Here is a 21,090-nt window from a genome sequence, read left to right on the forward strand (position 1 = left end):
GTATGTTTTTGACCTTAGGCAACCGACTCGAGCCTCAAATAGCGAGGCACTGCCTTTTGTCTTATCGTACAGATTTTTCCTTCTAATTTCTTTCTTCCCCTTGGAAATATCCATGGTATTTTATTGTTTTTATTCTTTGCATCGAATTTACTGTCTCTGTTTCTCGCACTTTCTCTCTGATGACTCCTGGTTGTCTATTTACACTTTCAATTAGCCTGTACTTGGTTGTCAACTTCCTTGACCTCTTCCTCCTTTTTGTGTCCAAGCTTTTCAGGCACAGATATTTGTGCACTTTAGCCGCCCATTTATTTTGATCCATATTCTTGAGTCTTTCTTCAAAACTAATTTTGCTCTGTGCTTTTCTGACTCCAAATGGGGCCCAAACCGTCTCAACCTGCAGTGCTTTATTTGTTACCTTGCCGTGGGCGCCCTAAGCCAACCAGTGCACTGATCTCTGGTTAACTTCGACCCCCACAAAATATCCAATTTCAAGCCCAGAAGGGCATTTGTGAACGTTAGCGCTGGCACCATTACTCCTTTCCAGATTCCACGCACCACCTCATACTTATTGTGACCCCGCAATGCTCTGTGTGTTTCATTATTGCAGCATTCTGTTTCCCTTTTATTCTTTGACTAACTTGGTCGATGTTTGAGCAAGTCTTTCCTTTGTTTGTGTATACGCCGAGATCTCTCGTCTCTTAATTAATGAACAGAATTCCCCATTTCTCTGCGCCAAACTTAGGGCCTAGATTTGTCGCTGCTTTGCCAACATATTAGCAAGTCTCTATGAATTTCTTGCGTTGTCCGCTAGTAGCAGTATGTCGTCCGCATACATAAGTACATGGACCTTCTCTTGCACCCTTTGCCTACTACGAATGTAAGATAAATGAAATTCTGATTCACTGTTTTCCAGTAGTTTTTCTATGCCTTTAGCATAAAGGCATGGAAAAAGCATATTACCGCTTATATTCAGCATATTACCGACACCTTTCCCCGTATAGCAGATAATACGATGTTCGATTGTTCTACCGTCTTCAGGGTCGGCCCAAGTCATAGCGGAACAGGTTATAACTTTTCTTCACCGGACTACAAAACAATAAGACGTCATGCTGTCGCTGTCATATAATGCCGACGTCGCGGTCGTCTTGCTGCTGTCGTCACAAACACAATTGCACTGCCTTACAAAATCTCGTTGGTCCATCTGGAAACGATTGTAGAACCTCACAATACGCTAGATAGGCAGCCAGATACGAGACGCTTCGCATAGAATCGATTCCCAGAGTGCGTGGGATCTGCGCACAGCTTATTTATTTCTATCCCCCAACCAACTTTTCCACACGTGCAAGTACACTCAGAACGAACTTTGGTTAACCTCCCTGCCTTTCTATACAACCTTTCCCTCTCTCCTATCAATATTGTTTGATGAAAAAAAAAAAGCACCGCAAGAATAGTGTTCTTCAGCAGATGGCATGGCTGACTCGTTAAAGCATGTCGTCTGCTTAAGTAAACTTGTCTGCTGTTATAGTGGGACCAACGGCTGGGTTATCAGACAGCGTGAAGTATATACCTTCTAGCTTTTGTGCTCATGTTTGGATTGTTGCTTGCTTTCATGTTTCGTTTCTCTTTGCCTGTACGTTATACGGGAAGAGGTATCTGTTTTCTTTAGGTCGTTCGAATACCCACTAACCCTTATAAAAACGCTTTTTAAATTTGGCTTTTGGGACTCTTGGAAGCTGTATGGCTTCAAAGGCAATAGAGGGACCAGACTAGCAGTCCGGGCTGGAAATGTCTCCACACGAGAGCTTCCTTTAGGAGACACAAGTTCCTGACATCCTTTATAATAAACCAAGAAACCGAACAGTCCGACTACTGAATGCGCATGCACTTGTGCACCAGCACGGTAGCGTATAAAGATACTGAAGTACTGAGATGCACACACTTAGAGCAATGCCTGCCACTTGAGTTCAGCGGTCGTGAATCCTGCACACGAAATTCTTGAGGGTCACGTGATGATGCAGCGTAAGAAGTAAAAAGTACTGGCTACTACGACAAAAAAAGAAAGCGTGACTGAAGATGGTTCGGGAGGACAATATTATAAGGCAAGATAGAAACAGCCCAAATGAGCCGGGGACTACAGCAAAGTGCTCAGTCGTAGAAGAGTTAAGCGCTGTCGCAGATTGCAAAGTTTCGAGGAGACTCGCGGGACAATGGCTCCGACCATCGGTACGACGAGAACAGCATCGCATACGGCATTAAAGAGAGAGAGGGAGAGAGAGAGCGAGAGAGAGAAAGAAAGAAAGAAAGAAAGAAAGAAAGAAGAGATGGGGGAAGTTGAGTCGACGTAGAAAACAAAGCGCATTCCTTCAGCTGGCATTTTTTCGATGTCTCTGACGTACATAATGGCACAGCCTCAGCAAAAGAAGAACATGAGAGAATGACGTATATGTTGTCCATCGGGGAGACAGCCAAGAATCGCGCGTGTGAATTGTGTTAGCGGGCGCTGCTCGAGGGGGCGGCAGTATAGAAAGATATGAGGGAAAAGAGGCCGCCTCTGTCTCCTGGCTGGCTGCATTAGGGGGCTTCCGACGATGTTCCGACAGACGAGCGGCAGCCTAATGGACGCGCACTGCGCGGAGATGCGTCGCCCTTGGCGGGAAGTGAAAGAAGCTCCGCGCGGCGCGGGCGGGAGGAGCACAGCCGCGCCCGACTCTCCGTTCGTTCGGTATCTCCGTCGCCGACGGGTTTAGAGCCGCCCGACTAAATACGCGCAGGCTCGCCGAGCCTGCAGCCGGCGCGTGTTGGACCCGTCGCTGTAGACCGAACGCGCCTTTGAGTCGCCTTCTTCAGCGTGGCACAAACCTCAGCGCTGGGGAGGTATACTGTAGAAGTCCACCTAGTGGACTGTTTATTTAGGCTGCTGCTGATTGGCTGGGGCCGCTCGTCTCCTCCTCGATCGCGGAGCTGCAACAAATCAGCAGCGGCCGCAATGGACAGTCCACTAAGTGGATTCCTACAGAATACCTCCCCTGTAGCATGGGTGATGCGTGAACGCGTGTTTTCTAACTGTAGTGTACAGTGCACGCAGTTTTCCTTACGGTGCAACCAGATGAAATGTTTTTTTTTTTAATTTTCGATGCAGAAGACGGGCCAGTCGACCCGAGTGAAACAAAACAGGCCGTGAATCTTAGAACTGCCTCCGAAGAGTTGGCGGGCACTCTGTTTTGAACAGCTATGAGGTTTATATAGAACGCTAAAATTAGTGACCGTAACTTTACAGACTGCACCAGACTGACAGTCTTCTCCTTCTTTCAGATTTACTTGCTTACCTTTCAACATGGCGGTGTAAAACGGAAGAACTAGGGGGTGCAGCTGAACTAGTGCGTGTTTGTCACCCCCTAGGAAACAAAGCATCGCGCGGGAAACCTAGCCCCAGTTCGCTTAAGGCTGACGTGATTACCATGGCAGATGCGCACCCTCCCCCTCTCCTTGTACACTCTACAAAGTGCATAGACGGAACTGCAGGGTGAGCAAGGGTGTTGCTATCTGATGAACGCTTTGACGTTAATCTGATGTGAGTGCAAACATGCATAATTTGCCATAAGGGCACCATCCAAAAACACGGCACTCTTTTCATCTGCGCTGTGCAGTGGCCACCTCACAGCCAGCTTGCCTCGTAGCCTAACACAGCACTGCACCGGTTTCGCGAGAGAGAGCTTGTGTATCGTATCTATTTTATACACACCAGCAGACTTCGGCAAAGGGAATCGTAACAACGTGAGCGGGGATGAGCAGCAACGATGCGCATATATCCCCGCTTAGAGTACATAGTACGAACGGAAGCGCGAGTAATGATGCGCACGACGTCGCGTCTTTGCTGGCTCTCGAGTGCATCGATATGTTCGTCTTAATCGAGCACGCAGGGAGCGCGGTCAATTTGACGGAGCATTAGCGTCGCAGCGGGTTGTGTGACGAATTCGCTTTACCGGTAATGTAGTACTCTCAGAGCCTGGAATGAAATTCGAGGCCTCGATTTTGTATGCTGGTACTCGCTTCAGTAGTCGTCCGACGGAAACGAGGTTTTCATCAATGCGACTTACGTGGGATGGCGGGCGCCTGGTAGTAAATAAACATGGCCAGTGAGCGAGCTGTTCGGTGTAAAAAAAAATTAATATCTGCGCAGCTTTCAGCAGACACACATCAGAAACAGTGGCCTGACTGAAATGGCACGTATCCTAGAAGCGGCAGTGGACATTTACCTTTAAATTACAGAGTAATTTCTTGCTTACTTATATACCTACATAGAAAATTAACTATGCAACGCTAAAAGATAGATAAGAGCAAGCACTTAGAAAGCCAGAAGGCCGATTCATAACCGAACAGCAATATCGGTGTTATTGATGTAATTCAAACTTCGGTGTATGTTTAGCAAATAAATTCTCAAGCTCGCTCCCCTACGCAAGCCTATCCCATTCTATCGAAAACACTTTTCTGTTTTTGACATAGAGCTGTGCGAATTAGTGTCAGTTGTAGCAGGTATGCCATGTAATAAGACCCTTAGTCTGCATGATGTACCCATACGTGTGGTTAAAGAAAACATTGACGTACTATGACCTATACTGTGCCGCATTTTCAGCCTCCCATTGTACATACCCATCGTCACTAAAATTGACCAAGGTTATGCCAACATTCCAGAAAGGTAACCAATCTTATTCCTCCTATTATCGACCGATATCTGTCCTGAGTTGACTAAATATTATTTATATATAGATTCTTGTGAAGCGAATACAGACATTTTAAGAAATGCACAACATAATTAGCCTTAAGCAACTCGGATTCTGGCCAGGTCTTTTGCACGTCTGCTGCAGTATTGTCTCTGATTCAAGTACTCAACGCAGCTCTCAATAAGGATAAGCTTGTCGCACTGGTATTTCTTAGCTGCGACAAGCATTCGACCTGTCGATCACTACGTCCTGCTAAATAAACTAAAATACTACGGTTCTAGCGGACAGACTGCCGAGTTTCTCGGAAGTTACTTAAAAAACCAAACTCAGGTACTCGCACTAAATAACTTCATATCATCCCCTCGGCGAATTAGTACAGATGTCTCCAAAGGACCAGTCCTGGGACCTTGTTTTTTTCCCCCTGTACAATAATGACTTACCCAAATGCGCTAAGCTCTGCACAAATACTGCTGTATGCCGATGATACAGTTATAATAGCAACAGGAGATGATGTCCAGGCTGTTCAAAGGAAAACTGATGCCGAACTGATTAACATTTTTAGATGGTTTGCCGAAAATAAATTAACAGTTAACGCAGAAAAAAATCAACAGTGACACTTAAGGCTGATTGCGTGTGGGAATGCGAAAACCTTATAGTCCCTGTGGTGAAATGTTTTCGACTGATGTTTTCGACTTCCATTAAAGTTCTTTCTGCTGATTCGGTGGGTATGTTTGCGTACACGCTGGCCATAAACCGGCTCATTTTATACGCTTATGACGTGGCGTCGAGAGTCCATCGGAGTCTCGACGTCACCACCTTTGAAATCCGAAATGCAAGTGACGCGCGGGAGGCAGCGCGCGCATTTTATGCACACGGCACCTGAAGTCACCTCCTCCTCATTGGCTGCGCCGTCACGTGCCCAGTGACGCACGCACTAGGGCACGCATTTAGTCGCTAAGATGGCTTCGACGTGACGTGTGCAAATACGCGCGCACTAGGCACACCCATAGTTAGCCAGTCATGCTGCCGCCTGGGCGTCGGAGACGCGAGCTCGTCTCGCACCCCGGAGGCGTGGGTTCGATTCCCACGCAGAGTGAAATGAACCAAATTATCTTTTCCAAAGCCGTTAACTTGCATTTTTAACAGCTCCTTGACAAATATGACGTCAATCCGAACATTTCTTGACGTATTTTCGCTCTTTGCGCCGTCGGCCATTTCTGGTACCATCGAACGGGCACGCCGCCGCCGCCGACGCCGGATTTTCGCGTAATGGGGCGTATAATGTTCTCACATTAACAAAAAAAAAAATCGAAACTGGTAATTTCATGTCAAGTGTCCCAGACGTGTCACTCGGCCATCGCAGCTTTGACTGATAAAATTTTAGGCTGTTTCGCTGTGTCACATGGAGCATTGTGCCCAAAAATGTAAAAATTTTTCTTCCATACCGTGGGGCTTTTTCAAATTTCGCTCGCTTTGATTAAACTGTGCATAATACACAAACTTATTTAAAATTTATCGTTGTATGTTACCTCTACCTGCGCAATTATAGAGGTTCTGTTTAGACGTCCTATTACAAGAATTCCCAAATCGTTGTGTTCCACTACCTACTACATAATCTAAAAAAAATATTCAATATACACAATTTGTTATTAAACTAACTCGCAGTCTCCCTGATCAATCTAAGTATATGTATGAACTTCAATAGAGTATATTTTGGTATAAATATACTTATAGACGAAATATATATTTTATTTATTTGTTTTTACATACTTCAGCCCCACCTTGGGCGACAGAAGGAATGGCGATAACATCATATGCCAATTGCAGACAAAAAGTTGGTCAGGGGCAATGAACGAACATTTCCTGGCAATGCATTCCAACGTTGAATAGTTGAGGGTGAAAAACAATGTTTATGCATGTCACCTCTAGATTACAGTGACAAAAGATTGAGGCTGTGAGAGCTACGGGGGCGGGAATATTCAGCAGATATAAAGTATTTATCTAAGCTGGTACAGCGTGGAGAGTTAGTTAAGGTGTGCGGGAACTTTATGCTCCCATTGTGACGGCGTGTTGCCAGAGTGGTTAAGTTGAGATTAGAGAGGTTAGCAGAAGGTGAAAATTCCTTCTCGTAGCGATGGTAAATAAAACAAACAGTTATCCTTTGCAGGGCCTCAGTCTTGTTCATATCGTTTTTATTAAGAGGGTTCCAAACTATAGATGCATATTCAAGAATTGGGCGGATTAATGTTTTGTATGTTAGCAGTTTAGTATCTTCAGGAGCAACGCGAAAGGTTCGTTGTAGATAGCCGAGTTTTTAAAGTGATTTAGTACATATTACTTGAGTATGCTTGCTTCAAGATAAGTTGTGAGGGAGTAAGAGTCCGAGTTATATTCGGGTATTTTTCACAGAAAAGAGCTATTGAAAGCGTACGAAGAAACGGAAGGAGGTAAACGCCTAGTGAATGTCACTGAAACGGTTTTGGTGAAGTGTATGCTCATCTGCCAGATGTTACACCATGAGCACAAGTGTGAGAACGCGTCGTTAAGAAAAGTATGCTGTTCAGGGGGAGCTTATATTCGGGTAGAGAACGCGATCATCAGCATAGAGACGTATGTGAGTAATCATATTTTGTGGCAAGTCATTAATGTAAAGTAGAAAGAGAAGTGGGTCAAGGACGGTACCCTGCGGCACGCCAGAGGAAACATTAGTGATAGCGGAGTCAGGATCATTATAGCGTATACATATTGGAAACGGTCAGACAGAAAACTGGAAATCCAGTTTACGAGTTTAGGATTATTTAGGATGGAGGTTGAGTTTAAATAGTAGTTTAATGGTGAAACACAGTGACGGACGCTTTGGACAGATCTATGAAAACTGCGTCAATTTGTGTACCAATGTCTAGTGCTTTAGCAATGCCATGCGTGAATTCAACCAGCTGAGTTAAATACGCCTCAAAGCTTCTTGAAAAAAATTGCGAAACTAGAGAAAATGTACAAGGTACTGCACTTTTGACAGTATTTTTTGCACTGATGCGGTCAAAGTTAAGATATTTTGCATGCGGTAATTGATAGAACACTGCATTGGTAGGTATTGAGGAAAGTCTTATCGAATAATTCTTACATATAGGGAAAAAAAACTTTTGGGGGAAGCAAGAAAATGGGAAGCAAAACCAAAGTAGCAGCCGAGCCAAAGAATGCTAGCGCATTAATAGACAATTCTCAGAATTTTTGTAGCAGAATATTATTATTTTTCTATATTTCTTAGCATTGTTTCTAGTAAAATTCTTCATTCATGGCTCCTTCCAAATGGAAGGTAAATGAAGCAGCAAGAAGCACATGTTTCCAACTTGTCCACCTGGGGCACTATAATGTAAAGCTATTCCAAACTTTTCTATTCCAATTCTGCAATCAGCCCTCCGCGATTGGTGAAAAACTTTTTTGGGCCATCCCACTTCACCTGCCACGACGACACGCAAACCGCGCAAACCCCATCTGATATGACGTGCACACTCTGATTGTGCATGACTGGACTGAACAAAAGAAAAATAGTTATTTCTGATTCGACGCCTTTTCGCCATTAGCCTTCGGCTATTGGTCAAAAGTTTTTGGGCTGCAGCCGCTTCACCTGCCGCTCATGCGATGTTACAAAACCGCGAAAGCTCACCGCGTCAAAGTGACGTGTACGCGTTCAAGATGCATTAATATGCCGAACAAAACTGTAATTTTCTTTGAATAACAGCAGGCTGCCCCGTTCCGAAAGGAATAAAAGATGGCTGCCGACGATCGCTCAGGCACTGGCTACTGGCACCTGCCGGAGAGCATGGGTTTATTTGCATACAATAAATCTTATTGCCTGTCCGTGTGATGTTTTCGAGCACTTTCGGCACGTTTGCGGCCTCGCTCAGCCAACTTCTTTGCGGAGGATCCTTTTTAGATGCATTCTTAAGCTTCCGTTGCATGCCGCCGCGATTTCCGACCAACCACCGCATGGTAAGTGAGGAAAAACGGACCAATCGAAGACGCCGGCACCACCCTATTCATCTGGTTATCAATTTTCAGTGCGCTGGCTCGGCCCCATCAAATTCCTCTCCACTTGAGCGTGTTGCTCGCCTCTTATCAGCCAATTATATAAGACAGCAGCTCAGTGTAGGCAATGTTATTCGTTTTTAAAGAAACAAAAGTGACCTCCTATAAATGAGGAGAGCGTTTGATTGGTCTGTTCAGACAACTCTGCGGATCACCACCCGATGCTCGCGTCGGTGGTTACGCAAATTTGACGTCAGGAGAGTGGAATAAAAAACATATTGGAATAGTTTTACGTTATAGGGCCCCCGATCGCCCAGCTAAATCTGATCTAATCTTACACGCAGCAGCCGACGTCATGGTGTTACGTTCCACACCAGAACACCTGAGACGCCACGGCACTGGCACGGTTGCGCTGCGTGTCGCATTGGTCAGAATCGTTGCGATGCCTGCGAAGCAGGTCTGAGCGGTGCTCTTTAATCGAACGACCGCTAATACCTGCACACCGCACTTACAGTGACGAGAATACCGCTCAAGTTTATCAATGGATTTGTATACACTTATAAATGAAGGACAAATGCTATCTTAAATTTTTGTGAAAAGATTGCGTTATTATTATATTTTTTTTACATCGAACAACCATAAGGTAAACAGCGAACCATACATCGGTTACACGTCAAACCAGCATGATCGATTCGCGAATTAAACCCTTTCGCTCGCCAATACAATACGCTAGGTAAGAGATTTCCACTAATTACGTTTAGAAATAGTTGCCTTAGGACATGTGCTGGCAAACTAATTTGACCAGCGCTCAAAAGATCAAGCTCATTCCGTAGAAGTCGTGAGGCTAACGCCAACTGCGATTTAGTGTCCCCGAAATCGTACAGCTTATTGTGCGTTGGCGTTCCACGTATTATTTTTATGAAAAGGCTTCCTCGGGCCCTCCGAAAAACAAAATAACGCAAAACAATCAGCGCAGAACGCCGCTGTGTTTCGTATCATACCCGGGAAAAGTTATTTCGACAGGGGCAGTAGTTTAAACATTCATATTAGGCGGAGTTTCTTTGAGCACTAGTCTGTCTATAGCCAGCGAGTGACACTGGAGCCCTGCAACAATCAATGAAATAGTTCAGCGGAAACTTCGCTAATGCGCTTAATGCGCATTGTCATTTGGCGTGTTGGTAATGCTTGCGCTTTCGAGTAATCCGGATGAAGTGTCGGAATTTCCCAATCTAGTTCAGGCAACGAAAAAAAGAAATGCAGTTCACAGATCCGACGAAGTGTGGCAGTCTATGCTAATGAGAAACGTTTGCCCCGACAAGAGATCCGAATAAATGTTTATTAACAGCTTATTACGTAGATACCAAATAATCTGGGATCTGCGTAAGATATAGGAGAACGGCAAGAGTTGATATGGTCGATACACGCTTCTGTAAATGACAGCACAGTTTTGAAACGGAAGTTGCGAACATATTGACATGCTTAGCACGCCTATGTTGAGATCATATTGGTCCATGGTGCCATGCTGGGTGTCGCATTGAGAAGGGTTAGAGTAGCGGCCCACGAAGATTGAAATCGGTGATGTCGCCTTACATATTCAAATATATGAAGCCCCCTTTTGACCACATGATGAATGACACTCTACGTATGTGCTGTTGGTATTATGTCCAAACTTACGACGCCTTGTCCCATTGTCTCCTTCATGAACGCGGGACAACATTTGTTTTAACAGGTTCGAAATATTGATGCTAAAGACACCGGTCAGAATCACTGGCATGTTTTTACCTCTGGTATTGTCATAGTATTGTAGGACCGCATTGCGAACAATTTGTATCAACACGACGATGTTTACGCCATTCAATCTCTTCCGCTGCCAGAGCTTGCTTAGGTGTAGGAAATTTACGTGCCACTATGGTGGCGTCACCCTCTCTAGGGCGCCGTCAGATTGGCAATTTTATATGCGACAGTTTTGACATCTGTAGTAGAACACGCGCCTACGGAAAAGGAAAACTAAGTGCTACTCACGAGAGCGCATGGCACATGCTATATTTGTCTTTGACTTGTAATGAACCGGGAATGAAGACGAGGCGCTCCGAGCTGCGCTTCTGCGTCTGTAAATAAAATAAATAAGTAAAAAAAGCAAACTTATCTACATCTCCGTTGCTGGAAACTTTCAAATGACAAATACGATGCGCCGAAATGGGTCTCTCAATCCCGTGCTTTCCTGCGCTGTGCAACGCGCGGCTTATAGCTTTCCCGAATTCGCGGACGAAATAAGTCGGACCACCGCTTTTCGAAACACTGCGGACGATACTTGCTATCCCGCCAACGACCAAAGCGGGTGCAAGCTAAAACAGAAGAGCGCCGGAGAGGCGCACTCGTTTCCAATATATATTCATGAGCTTATCGCCCGCAGTTACCGGTTTGCGGCTAGGAAATGGCCCACTGCATACGTTGTACGTTTCAATTTTGTGGCGGCCGCTGATGGGATCCCCATTCCAGCGCTTTGTTTTCATCTCCCTCTCTCTCACTACAGAGCCGGCTGGCGTCGTCAATGAGCAGTAATAATAGATTAGGCTCGATGCGCCATATCTTGAGACACGAAGCGAGCGGAGTATAGACGTACGGTTCGTTAGGCGATAATCAACTCCGCTTCAATCTCCTAACCTCCGGCAACTTCTCCCCTTCTCCCCCCTCTCCCGAGACGCAGGCTTTGTTCTTTATCGTGCTTTGCGTGCTGTGGTGAAACTGTATAGCCATGGTATGGCGCCGGTAATCCAACCCGTAGCATAAGATTGACCTAGGGCTTGCTGGGGCATCGCGTCGTTGGTATGACGCACCACTGAATCCCGAGCTCTGACATCGTGCTATGAGGGCGGCTCGATATTCTTGCCTTCCTTTACAAACCAGTACGTATGCTGCCAGCTACCCTCTCGGGTTAACGAAGTAGAAGGGAGCGTGTTGTAACACTTCAGTTCGGCTGGCTCAACCTAATCCGGCATAATCTAGCGCTCACAGGCGGTGACCCCAGAAAGGGGCAGACTTCACCAAAGAGATACTACCCGACAGCAGAGCAGTAATTATTGAGCCTGGTATTGTACTAACGTGCCTAAGAACGTCATCATCCGCCAGTAGGGTCGTTCCTCTTTGGGTTTGTCGATACGTTCTTGCAGGCATCGATTAGCTCTGCGCACATGAGGCTGCTGTATGTTATTTTTTTTTTGCGCGCTGCCTGTTGCAATGTACCTAAAGACGTGGAAGAATTCGACTGTAAATCCGTATTACCCAGCGTCCTTAATTTCCTCGCCCCCATCCTCTTTATTTTGTTTGTTACGGTTTTGCAGTCTTGCAAGGACGCAAAAGTACAACTTCAAAAGCAATGGTGTGTTGGAAGCTGCTTTCAGTGGGAATAACTGCTAGCTCCACATTTAAAACCATTTCAACGCATTTTAACATTCCCATATAAAGCGTACGGACATATATTTTCACCCAGCGAGAGTGGACTTACACCATTGGAGGGTACGAAAACACATGGGAGCCTACAAGACGGTGTTGAATACGAACACAATCGTATGCTCTCGCAAATGGAACCATGGGAAGGAACTTGTTTCTGTGCTATAGCTATGGCGATACGTCACTGTTGTGGCTTCAGAAATCGCCGGGACTTATTTTGTTCTCAGAGCGTCGCGTATGCCGAGTAAGGTTGGGTGACTGAAGGAACATCTCTTCTTCGCGCGTCGCAGCGCCGTGTCGGACGGCATCCCGGTGGACTCGCAGCAGCTGGTGAACCTGGTGTGCTGCACACAGATGCTCCTGCGAGAGCTGACCAAGTGCCGGGCGCTGCTCATCGCCCACAAGATGGACATGCGAGACTTCTCCGGTGAGCAATTTGACATTGTATGCCAGTGCGACATGGGCGTGCGCTTACTTACCTACATTAGTCACGGGAGCCCGAGACAGTTTTGACGATCTTGTGGAAACCTATAGTGAGTAGTTAGGGTAGCTCCTTCGGATAATTAGCCGATGCATTCAAGTGCTCTGCGTAAAGCGTTTAATTTATTATGAGGGTTTCAAGATGTTCATCGCTACCAGTCGCAGTGGAGCCGCTCCCTTTATGTTTTCAGCCACCCCATAACCTGCTACGTAGTTGGGCACGCGTGAGGTCAGCCGGCCGAGCTATCAAATTGGCTACCCACGTTGGTCATTGGTAATTTTTTTAACTTTATGGTGAACAATTGTTGCTTTCAATAAGTGGAATATTGGTTAACTTCTATCGCTAAACAAAGTAACAGGAAGAGAATACACAACGACAATTTATCACTATACTAGAGCACTTCCTGCACACAGCAAGTGCTGTCTGCCTGTGCTACAACGTGTTCCCTGTTGACGGGAACTGCGCGGTCACTGTTACTCTCGAGGTTTCTTCTCACGAGGACCACGAATCGTTCTTGTCGCGTTGCGGACTGCGAATCTAGCGATGGGCGACATGTGAAGCTGCGACATCGTATCGCTCTGGAAGGCAACAGCCGAGTGGAGTGGCTGCGGCGCATCGGGCTGTCAGTATACGATCGGCGCCAGTATCTACATGTTTGCGGCCGCCACTTCACATCGGAGGATTACTACCACAATACCGTGACCGTGCAGCGATTGGGTGCTGCGACAGAACGTTCGCCACACAGGCTGCATGGCTAGCTCTCGCTGGGACTCTCGCTGGGGATCGGGCGATTAGCGGAGAGGTCGGAGAGGCTTCGCGCGCTGGGCTCCAAGACACAGAAAGTAGACGATGCGAGAAGTCATGGCGCGGACCTAGCGATGGCGGAGCTTAGTCCCGGTCGCTCGACGAATGAGTTGAGGACGAAAAGCATGGCTAAGGAGGAGGGTAACTTGTAATCATCTGTAGTACTCTTAACATAAAACGCTTCACTTAAATTGTGGTGCGTATGTTTTACTGTAGCTGTACCCTACGTGCCTAGAAAATGTGTCCAAACCGTTTCAGGGACCCTTTAAAGGGACACTAAAGGTAAATATTAAGTCAACGTGAACTGTTAAAATACCATCCCAGAAACCTCGAAACGCTTGTTTCATGCGAAGAAGAGACTTATTTTAAAAGGAAATGCGTTCAGAAGCGTCCGCGTACATCTAGCGCAGTTCAAATCACCCGCCCTCCGATCGAGGAGTGGTGACGTCATGGTCTCATAGTGACGTTGCACCGTCGGTGAGTAAAATGGCGCCCGCAGACGGCGCTACGGCGTTTCTGCGCAAAACGCAAACGCGCGGCCAGAAATAGAACCAAGAAAGAGCCGACAGCAGGGCGAAAGCGGAACTATGGTGGCTAGCGAAAGGGAAAGCGCGCCACGATAAGCTGGTTCGTTATTTTATGACGCCAACTTTGACACTCGTTGCAATGGACGACCCTGACAACGACACATTGGCTCGCGATGCTGGGCTCGACTTGAGCGATTTAAGCACTGATGAACGTGACCTGCTACTGAGGGCTCGCGCGATTATACGACGGCAGCTGTATGTCATGGCTGTACATTTCGCACATTTGTAGCTTTTCCTTCGTGAAAACCAAATGCCGCACTCACCGCCCGGTCTTCGACCTGCAGTTGTTCTTACGCTTCGGAGAATGCAGGCAAGACCGACGGAACAGCGCTACGGGAAACCATTGCTTTGAAAGACACTCCACACGACTTCAGTAAGTCGGCGTTAAACTCGTAATCCTCTGGACGAAAGTTCAGCGAGCACACTATGCGATTTTTCGGCTCTTTGCCAACGCGCCGTGGCAGAGGTACGGCACTTAACCACTTCGAACGGAGAGGTTCACTCGTTGGCACACAGCGATAAGTAACGTTGGATTCGCCGTTGCAACTGCCCTTGGCCAAGTTCCGCGGACCAATCGCGCATTCCACGGGATCACATGGACGTGGCATTTTCGCTGCTTGTTCCAAATGCAAGTTCCGCGAGCCAGCGGAACCAGCGCAGCACGACTCGATAACGAAACAACTGAAACTCCAAAGCGCGCGCGGCGCAGAGCCGAGCGCGCAGAGTCAAGTGAAAACGAGACCTTTCGACCACCCATACTACTGAACGGTAACGTCAAAATGTTATTTTTTCTTAGAATCGAACAGAAGTAGACAAGTAGCATTTTCTTCCTTCTTATAACCTAATGAAATGATCTTTTTAATACGAGTAATTGAGTACTAGTGACATAAGTTATGATGACGAGTGCCTTCGTCATCGGGCTAAAGTACCGGAGTGTCGCTGGGGGGTCTCAAATCGTGTCATGCATTTACCTCAATTTCTCGGTTACTAAAGCTTTGTTCGCGATTATATTGACGCCTTAGACATTCTAGAGCGTTGCTTTATCACTTTAATTTGACTTCATAGTAACCTTTAGTGTCCCTTCAAGCTTGACCAGAGTGCTAAGATCTTTGCTCAGATGCATGACCTCGAGGATGTTTAGTGAAACTGTGAAGAAAATGTGCACCGCGAGATTTCAAAGTGGTGTTGAAATGTAATTTTCTCGTTCTGTTTTCAGCGACCGTTGTAGATAAGGCAATTCACTTATCATTGCGGTGCACGAATGAGAAAAATGACCGTTAAACGCTGTTTACCGAACTAAACAACTTAGGCAGTGAGTAGTCTCGTCTTCTCGCATTTCTCCCGGCGCGTTTGAGCTTGTTTTCGATTCCTTAAACTGTAACAAGTCTGGCTGGCGTATTACGAATTAGAGCAAAAATTATCAAAAGGCGCACAGACAGGAGATAGAGAACCAATGTTGAGCTAACAACTGAAGTTTACTGATCATATAAACCCGCAGGCTTATTACCACGCAAGTGCATGTACCAGCACAGAAGCAATCTCGCAAGTACCATGTGAGACACAATCCATTTTTCAACACACACAATCCAAGTTAAGAATTTGAATAAACACACTCTCTTGATTTTAAGGGGAATGACGGGTGATGCACTGGTGCCCGTCCAACTACACTTTATCTGGAAGGATTCTATAACTCTTTTGCTCTTCACTGAACTCCCCTGCCACACAACTGAAGAGCGAGCCGAAGACACAACGACTGCAGTGATTAGCTAAACCACTGTATATTTTTAGGGGGGGGAGGGCTTTCTCTTTTACAGCAAAATGAGGTTGAATGGGAACTAACGAAAGGAGGCAAGTAGTAAAAAAAAAAATTATGGGCTTTTACGTGCGAAAACCACGATCCGATTATGAGGCATGCCATAGGGGGGGGGGGGGGGGGTTAGGAAATGTGAAGCACCTGGTGTTCTTTAACGTTCACCTAAATCTAAGCACACGGGTGTTCTCGCATTTCGCCCCCGTCGAAATGCGGCCGCCGTGGCCGGAATTCGATCCCGCGACCTCGTGCTTGACAGCCCAACACCAGAGCGACAAAGCAACCGCGGCGGGTGAGGCAAGTAGTAGTTTCTTCTGCTTGTATAAAATAGGCATTCCATAATGAAGACTGATTGACAGGGCGCAAATGCTGTGTTTACGGCGCCGTAAATGTTGAGGAGTTTAGTTCACGGTCATCCAGACGGCTTTAGTTTGGCTCTTCTAATTAAAAAAAAAGATTATTTGTAGACTGCGTCTCGTAGGTAGTGTGCACAATTCTTTTTAAGCGGCGGGGCAATTTATATTTGTTGAACAAGACAATACATTAATCAGATATCGATAGAATACCAGAACATGGGCGCCTCGTGGGCAAAGTGAGAATAGCTCAGCATTACAACCAGTGTGGCTGCATTCTAATGTTCATTGCTGGAAGGTTCTCGGCCGAGGCTCGTTCTAAGAGCTCAGCGATGTTCTACAAGTCTTCGAGACGGAGATAAAGTGCTGAAAGAGATGGTCTTGAGTCGTCTTGAAGATGCTCATCAAGGGCTTGTAAGTACGTTGACGTGCTTTTGTTTCTGAAGTCAATTGGTGGCAGAAAGAGATTCCGGCAATGAGAAACTACATACTGTTGGCTTCTTAACCGTAGATGAGACCTGCGGGAGGCTATCCCACAAAGGCCCTTGCTAGCATTCCGAGGTTCTAATGACTGAGCTCCCAACGCCTAAGGGATGCTGAATACTCTTGCAAGAAAACTCATTCATAGAGCATAATCAGGCGGAGCCTTGCTGAGACGCGCGATAGTTCACGCGACATATTGAGTTTGTCATCAGTATGGGTTAGACTTCGAATGAACAACTCTAAGCTTTAAAACAACACCCCTGGCATAAGAATCCACTGATTATATTTCCGTATACGTGTCAGAGTTTCTACTATCCATAGCGAAAACTTACTCTAGTTGATTAGTGACACAAATAAGTTGCACTGCATGGTTAAAAAAAATTAAGGCAGTACAAGAAGGAGTCCTTCCATTGTCCTTCTTTCGATGTATACGCTTTCCTCATTACTACGCTATTGTTTACCGACCAACTTATTTAGGATACTCTTACAGACGGAAACTACATGGCGTACCATACTACCAAGAAATCTTCATCAAGTGAAATTTGAAAAAAAGAACCTACTTTCTTAAGGAGGCCAGATGCCCTCGTATTTAACGCATCACGCTCCGCGGAGAAGCTTGTTTGCTGGGTTTTGTATATCGATCCGACTAAAACTCACACTCCTCCGTCTTTCATTTTCCATGCCATACGACATTAGACAAAGTAAATGGTCGAATCAGCCGAAGAGAGAGAGAGAGAGAGAGAGAGAGAGAACACAGAGGCTGAGAACGCACTCTACAGAGCCAAACTAACAACTTAAATTTCTTGAGCGTGCTACAACTCAACCAGTATCGCTCGGCCAGCGGCTTTCAACGACGAGAAGGCGAGTTCCGTTCGCGATTCCAACATAAGCCTTCTCGCTTGCGCTCGCCAAGTCTCGTAGCTTCCAAATTCAACTGCCTGACTTCCGGTGGCGCGTACACGTTCTTCCAACTGGGCGCATGATGCTCCGATCGAATCCCTGCATCGGAGGTGCCCCCTAAAATTCGGTATCGGGAATGTGTAATCGTTGCTCTCCCCGTAGCGTCGTAAAAAGATTCGAAAAGAAAGAGAAAATAAAATAAAAGGGAGGTGGAAGACGAGTTGCTTGTGGATTACGTGAATTGTCGGAACACGTGTACCTACATCCGGGCGCACGTAAAGCTCAAGTTATAGCACCAGCCTGTATAGCCCCGGTCATTTCAAGAAACCAACTTCGCGGGAAAACGGTAAGAGGTGTGCCTTGTATACGAGACGACCGTTTTTGGCCTTAAAGCCGCCCCCAAATAAGCGCGGAACGACACCGCACTTCCTGCCCTCTCTTACCCGCGGGTCTATAAGAAAAACGCTTCCGGGGGCGGGCAAAAGCACTTCCGGCCTTTACTGCAGCATATCAGAAAACGGCACTACAGCTTCTTTTCTTTCTTTTCGGGGGGGGGGGGGGGAGGGGGGGTCGATAAAGAAAAGAAGAGCCAAAGAAGAAAGCACGGCAGCAGTGGTATACCCGTTCTTCCTGCACATTTTCAAAACGCCTCAAGTTTTTTCTGCCTTCCAACAAATTGTGACAGCGCGCTCGGTCCGGCTGTTCTCTGTGCTAAAGAGAGAAACTCACTTACGTATTTTGCTTTCCATTTCTCACGAGATGCGAGCAATCGATACATGCAAGGGCTTTCACTATTCTTTCCCAAGCTAATGTGTTTAATTAGTGCTGAATGCCTTTCCTTATATTCAAAGTAAATGACGCATTTTTAATGGATACGCCATATCGAAAGAAAGTGGCGTTTCAGCTAGGCTCGCACACTCGCTAAAAAAAAAAGATTAACGGTGTTGCACTTAATACCCGAAGATTAAATTTTCCAAAGAGTCAGGAAACACGGATGTGCGCAATTGTTTGCCTTAATGTCTTGCCTGTGCCACCTTTGAGGTGACGGTATCGCGATCCATAAAGTCGGTACGGAAAACACAGCTATATTTGTCAAAGAGATCGCTGGGAAATGAAGTCACTGAGGCGGAGGTTTATGTATGTTTATAGTTTAACAATAGGAAAAATAAAAGTCCGGCATTCAGGATACGTTTACGAATGCTTTGAATGTGTTTGTCAATGCTCCTGTTTACATACTGTCGTCAGCGTTCTAAACTGAGATTTGATGCTGGCTTCTCTTCTCGGGTTTTGTATCGTGCCCTATCTCCTGATACGATGATGGTTGCTGCTTCAGTAACTTCTTAAAGCTGACTCTTCTGTCTACCATACAAACTTAAAAGAGTTTTTTTTTGGGGGGGTTAAGGGTGATATAGTTCATGAATGTTGCTTTCTTGTAGAGTAACCAGTTCCGTAAATGAGCATTTTCGAAGTGTCAGTATTGTAATAATCATTGGTTAGTTGATAGAACAACATTAGTTGACACATACGATTTTGGTGGCTAACTGATGTAAATCTCTTTTTCCTTATGTGGGAACTGATGGGTGATCCACCATAACAATAGAAAATGAATCACACCACCTTTTTCTATCTAGTTTATGAATCTTAGTGTTAGTATACAAGTAAAAAAATAATAACGGCATACTGCATCACAGGCAATATAATATTGTTCCCACAATCAGCGTCTTGCAGCTGCGTCTGGATCAACTGAACATGACAGGCTCGCAGATTTGCGCACCTCTCTTGGAAGTCCGACATCTGAGCTTTTCTCTTATAATGAATTTTCCTCCATGTCCCCTGGAACAACTTATAGGCGGCCTTCATAACTGGTAAGAGCTGCCGCTGAATTTTTCTTCGCTTGGTGCAGTCGACGACTTCTCTGATTTCGACGGAAGTTTTTGGCAGGTTAACTCGTATGTTTCTATCTCTTTCTTATTACGTGACTCATATACACCTATTTCGTGATCATAACACAAGAGCAGTGTTTATAGAGCTGAGTGATACGCAGCATTATATTAAATTACACTAGAGGTATAGACACCTTTTCAAGGAACGTGAACGTTTGCTGGCGTTCGTTCTAACAAAAGAAGCGTTTAAATGTGGCTCTAAGCGTTAAGTACATTATAGATGAAATGATGGAGCACAATGAGCGTAGGGTGCAGAGGAATCGGCCTTTGAAACAGCGAAAAAAAGAAAAGATGCTATATAAGCTCAACAGTTTCAGGTTATTATTACAAATGGAAAATGAGCTAAGCAAACTTCGGCAGTAGCGTTCTCATTTTCTACAACAAGGAATCTTGTGTAATAAGGTATGATAAGTAATTCTTGTTTCAATGTTCTCTGCATAATAAATAAGCGGGATGAGAAAGGCAGTGAGGTTAACCGGATGAGATTCTGGTTTGCTACCCTGAACCTGAGGAAGGTGAAATGAAAAACGGAAAAGACAGGGCGGAGAGAAAAAACAAACTAACGGAAGAAAATGTAGGGAAGGTCGTGAACGTCCATTAGAATTACAGCCTCTCCAATGGGCCACTCGAACGCAAAAATTTCAAGAGTGCCTTCACTGTCTTGTGGCGTGACGACTGCAGAGGTCTACTTTCCAGAACTGTCCGCTTCGATAACGGCCGGTCGCCAAGACGCGCCAGCGCGGTCGCGAGTGACTGCCTGTGTGTTCTGCATCAGGGACAATCACAAAGAAGGTGTTCGATAATTTCCTCGTCGCCACACTGGTCACACCCAGCACTATCCCTCCCATCCGATTTTGAAAGTAAATTACTTCATAAATGCGACGCCAAGCCACAATCGGTAAAGCACCGTTGTCTCAGGTCGGTATAGCGCAGGTGGAGGCTGTAGTTGCAGACAGGGGTCAAATCGATGTAGACGCGTGTGCTGGAAACTATGTGTGTTCCATAACGATTGTAAGGCATCATATGCAAGCACTCGAAGTTGCGCTGCTGCTTCTCTTCTTGACAGCGCGATTGGCTCCTGCACGCCGTCTTCATGAGCAGATCGAGCAGCTTCATCGGCCTGTTCATTGCCCATTATGCCACAGTGGCTAGGGAGCCACTCAAATTTGACGTCCTGTCCTTGCTCGACGAGGCAATGAAGGAGCCCTCGGATTTGTAGCACTAGTTGTTCGTAGGGTCCGCGGCGTAAGACGGACTTTACGCAAACAATGTAGAGCTGCTTTAGAGTCCTGTTCCTCTCGAATTTCTGTCGAATTATGCGTAATGCGCTACGAAGAGCAGCAAGCTCCGTGGCTGTGGACATAGTCTGGTGCGATGTCTTGAACATTAAGGTGGTGACTTCCACAGGAAAAATTACTTATCCTGCAGATTCGTCCACGGTGGGTGAACCATCAGTGCATATATATATGGGTATGATCGTTGTAGTGTTCGTAGAGCAAGAGCAACGAATATTGTTTGAGAGCTGGTGATGG

General features: G+C 45.9%; 1 protein-coding gene across 1 annotated transcript in view; it reads left to right on the plus strand.

Annotated features, from left to right (window-relative positions):
* LOC142572320 (regulator of G-protein signaling 7-binding protein-like) overlaps positions 1-21,090 on the plus strand; it is a 126,670-nt gene that overhangs the window by 62,239 nt on the left and 43,341 nt on the right. The window contains exon 3 of the mRNA XM_075681330.1: positions 12,488-12,624. Within this exon, the coding sequence (XP_075537445.1) occupies positions 12,488-12,624 (137 nt within the window). The remainder of the gene's footprint in view (positions 1-12,487; positions 12,625-21,090) is intronic.

The sequence above is a fragment of the Dermacentor variabilis genome, chromosome 2 (genome assembly GCF_050947875.1).
Source record: "Dermacentor variabilis isolate Ectoservices chromosome 2, ASM5094787v1, whole genome shotgun sequence".
NCBI lineage: Eukaryota > Metazoa > Arthropoda > Arachnida > Ixodida > Ixodidae > Dermacentor > Dermacentor variabilis.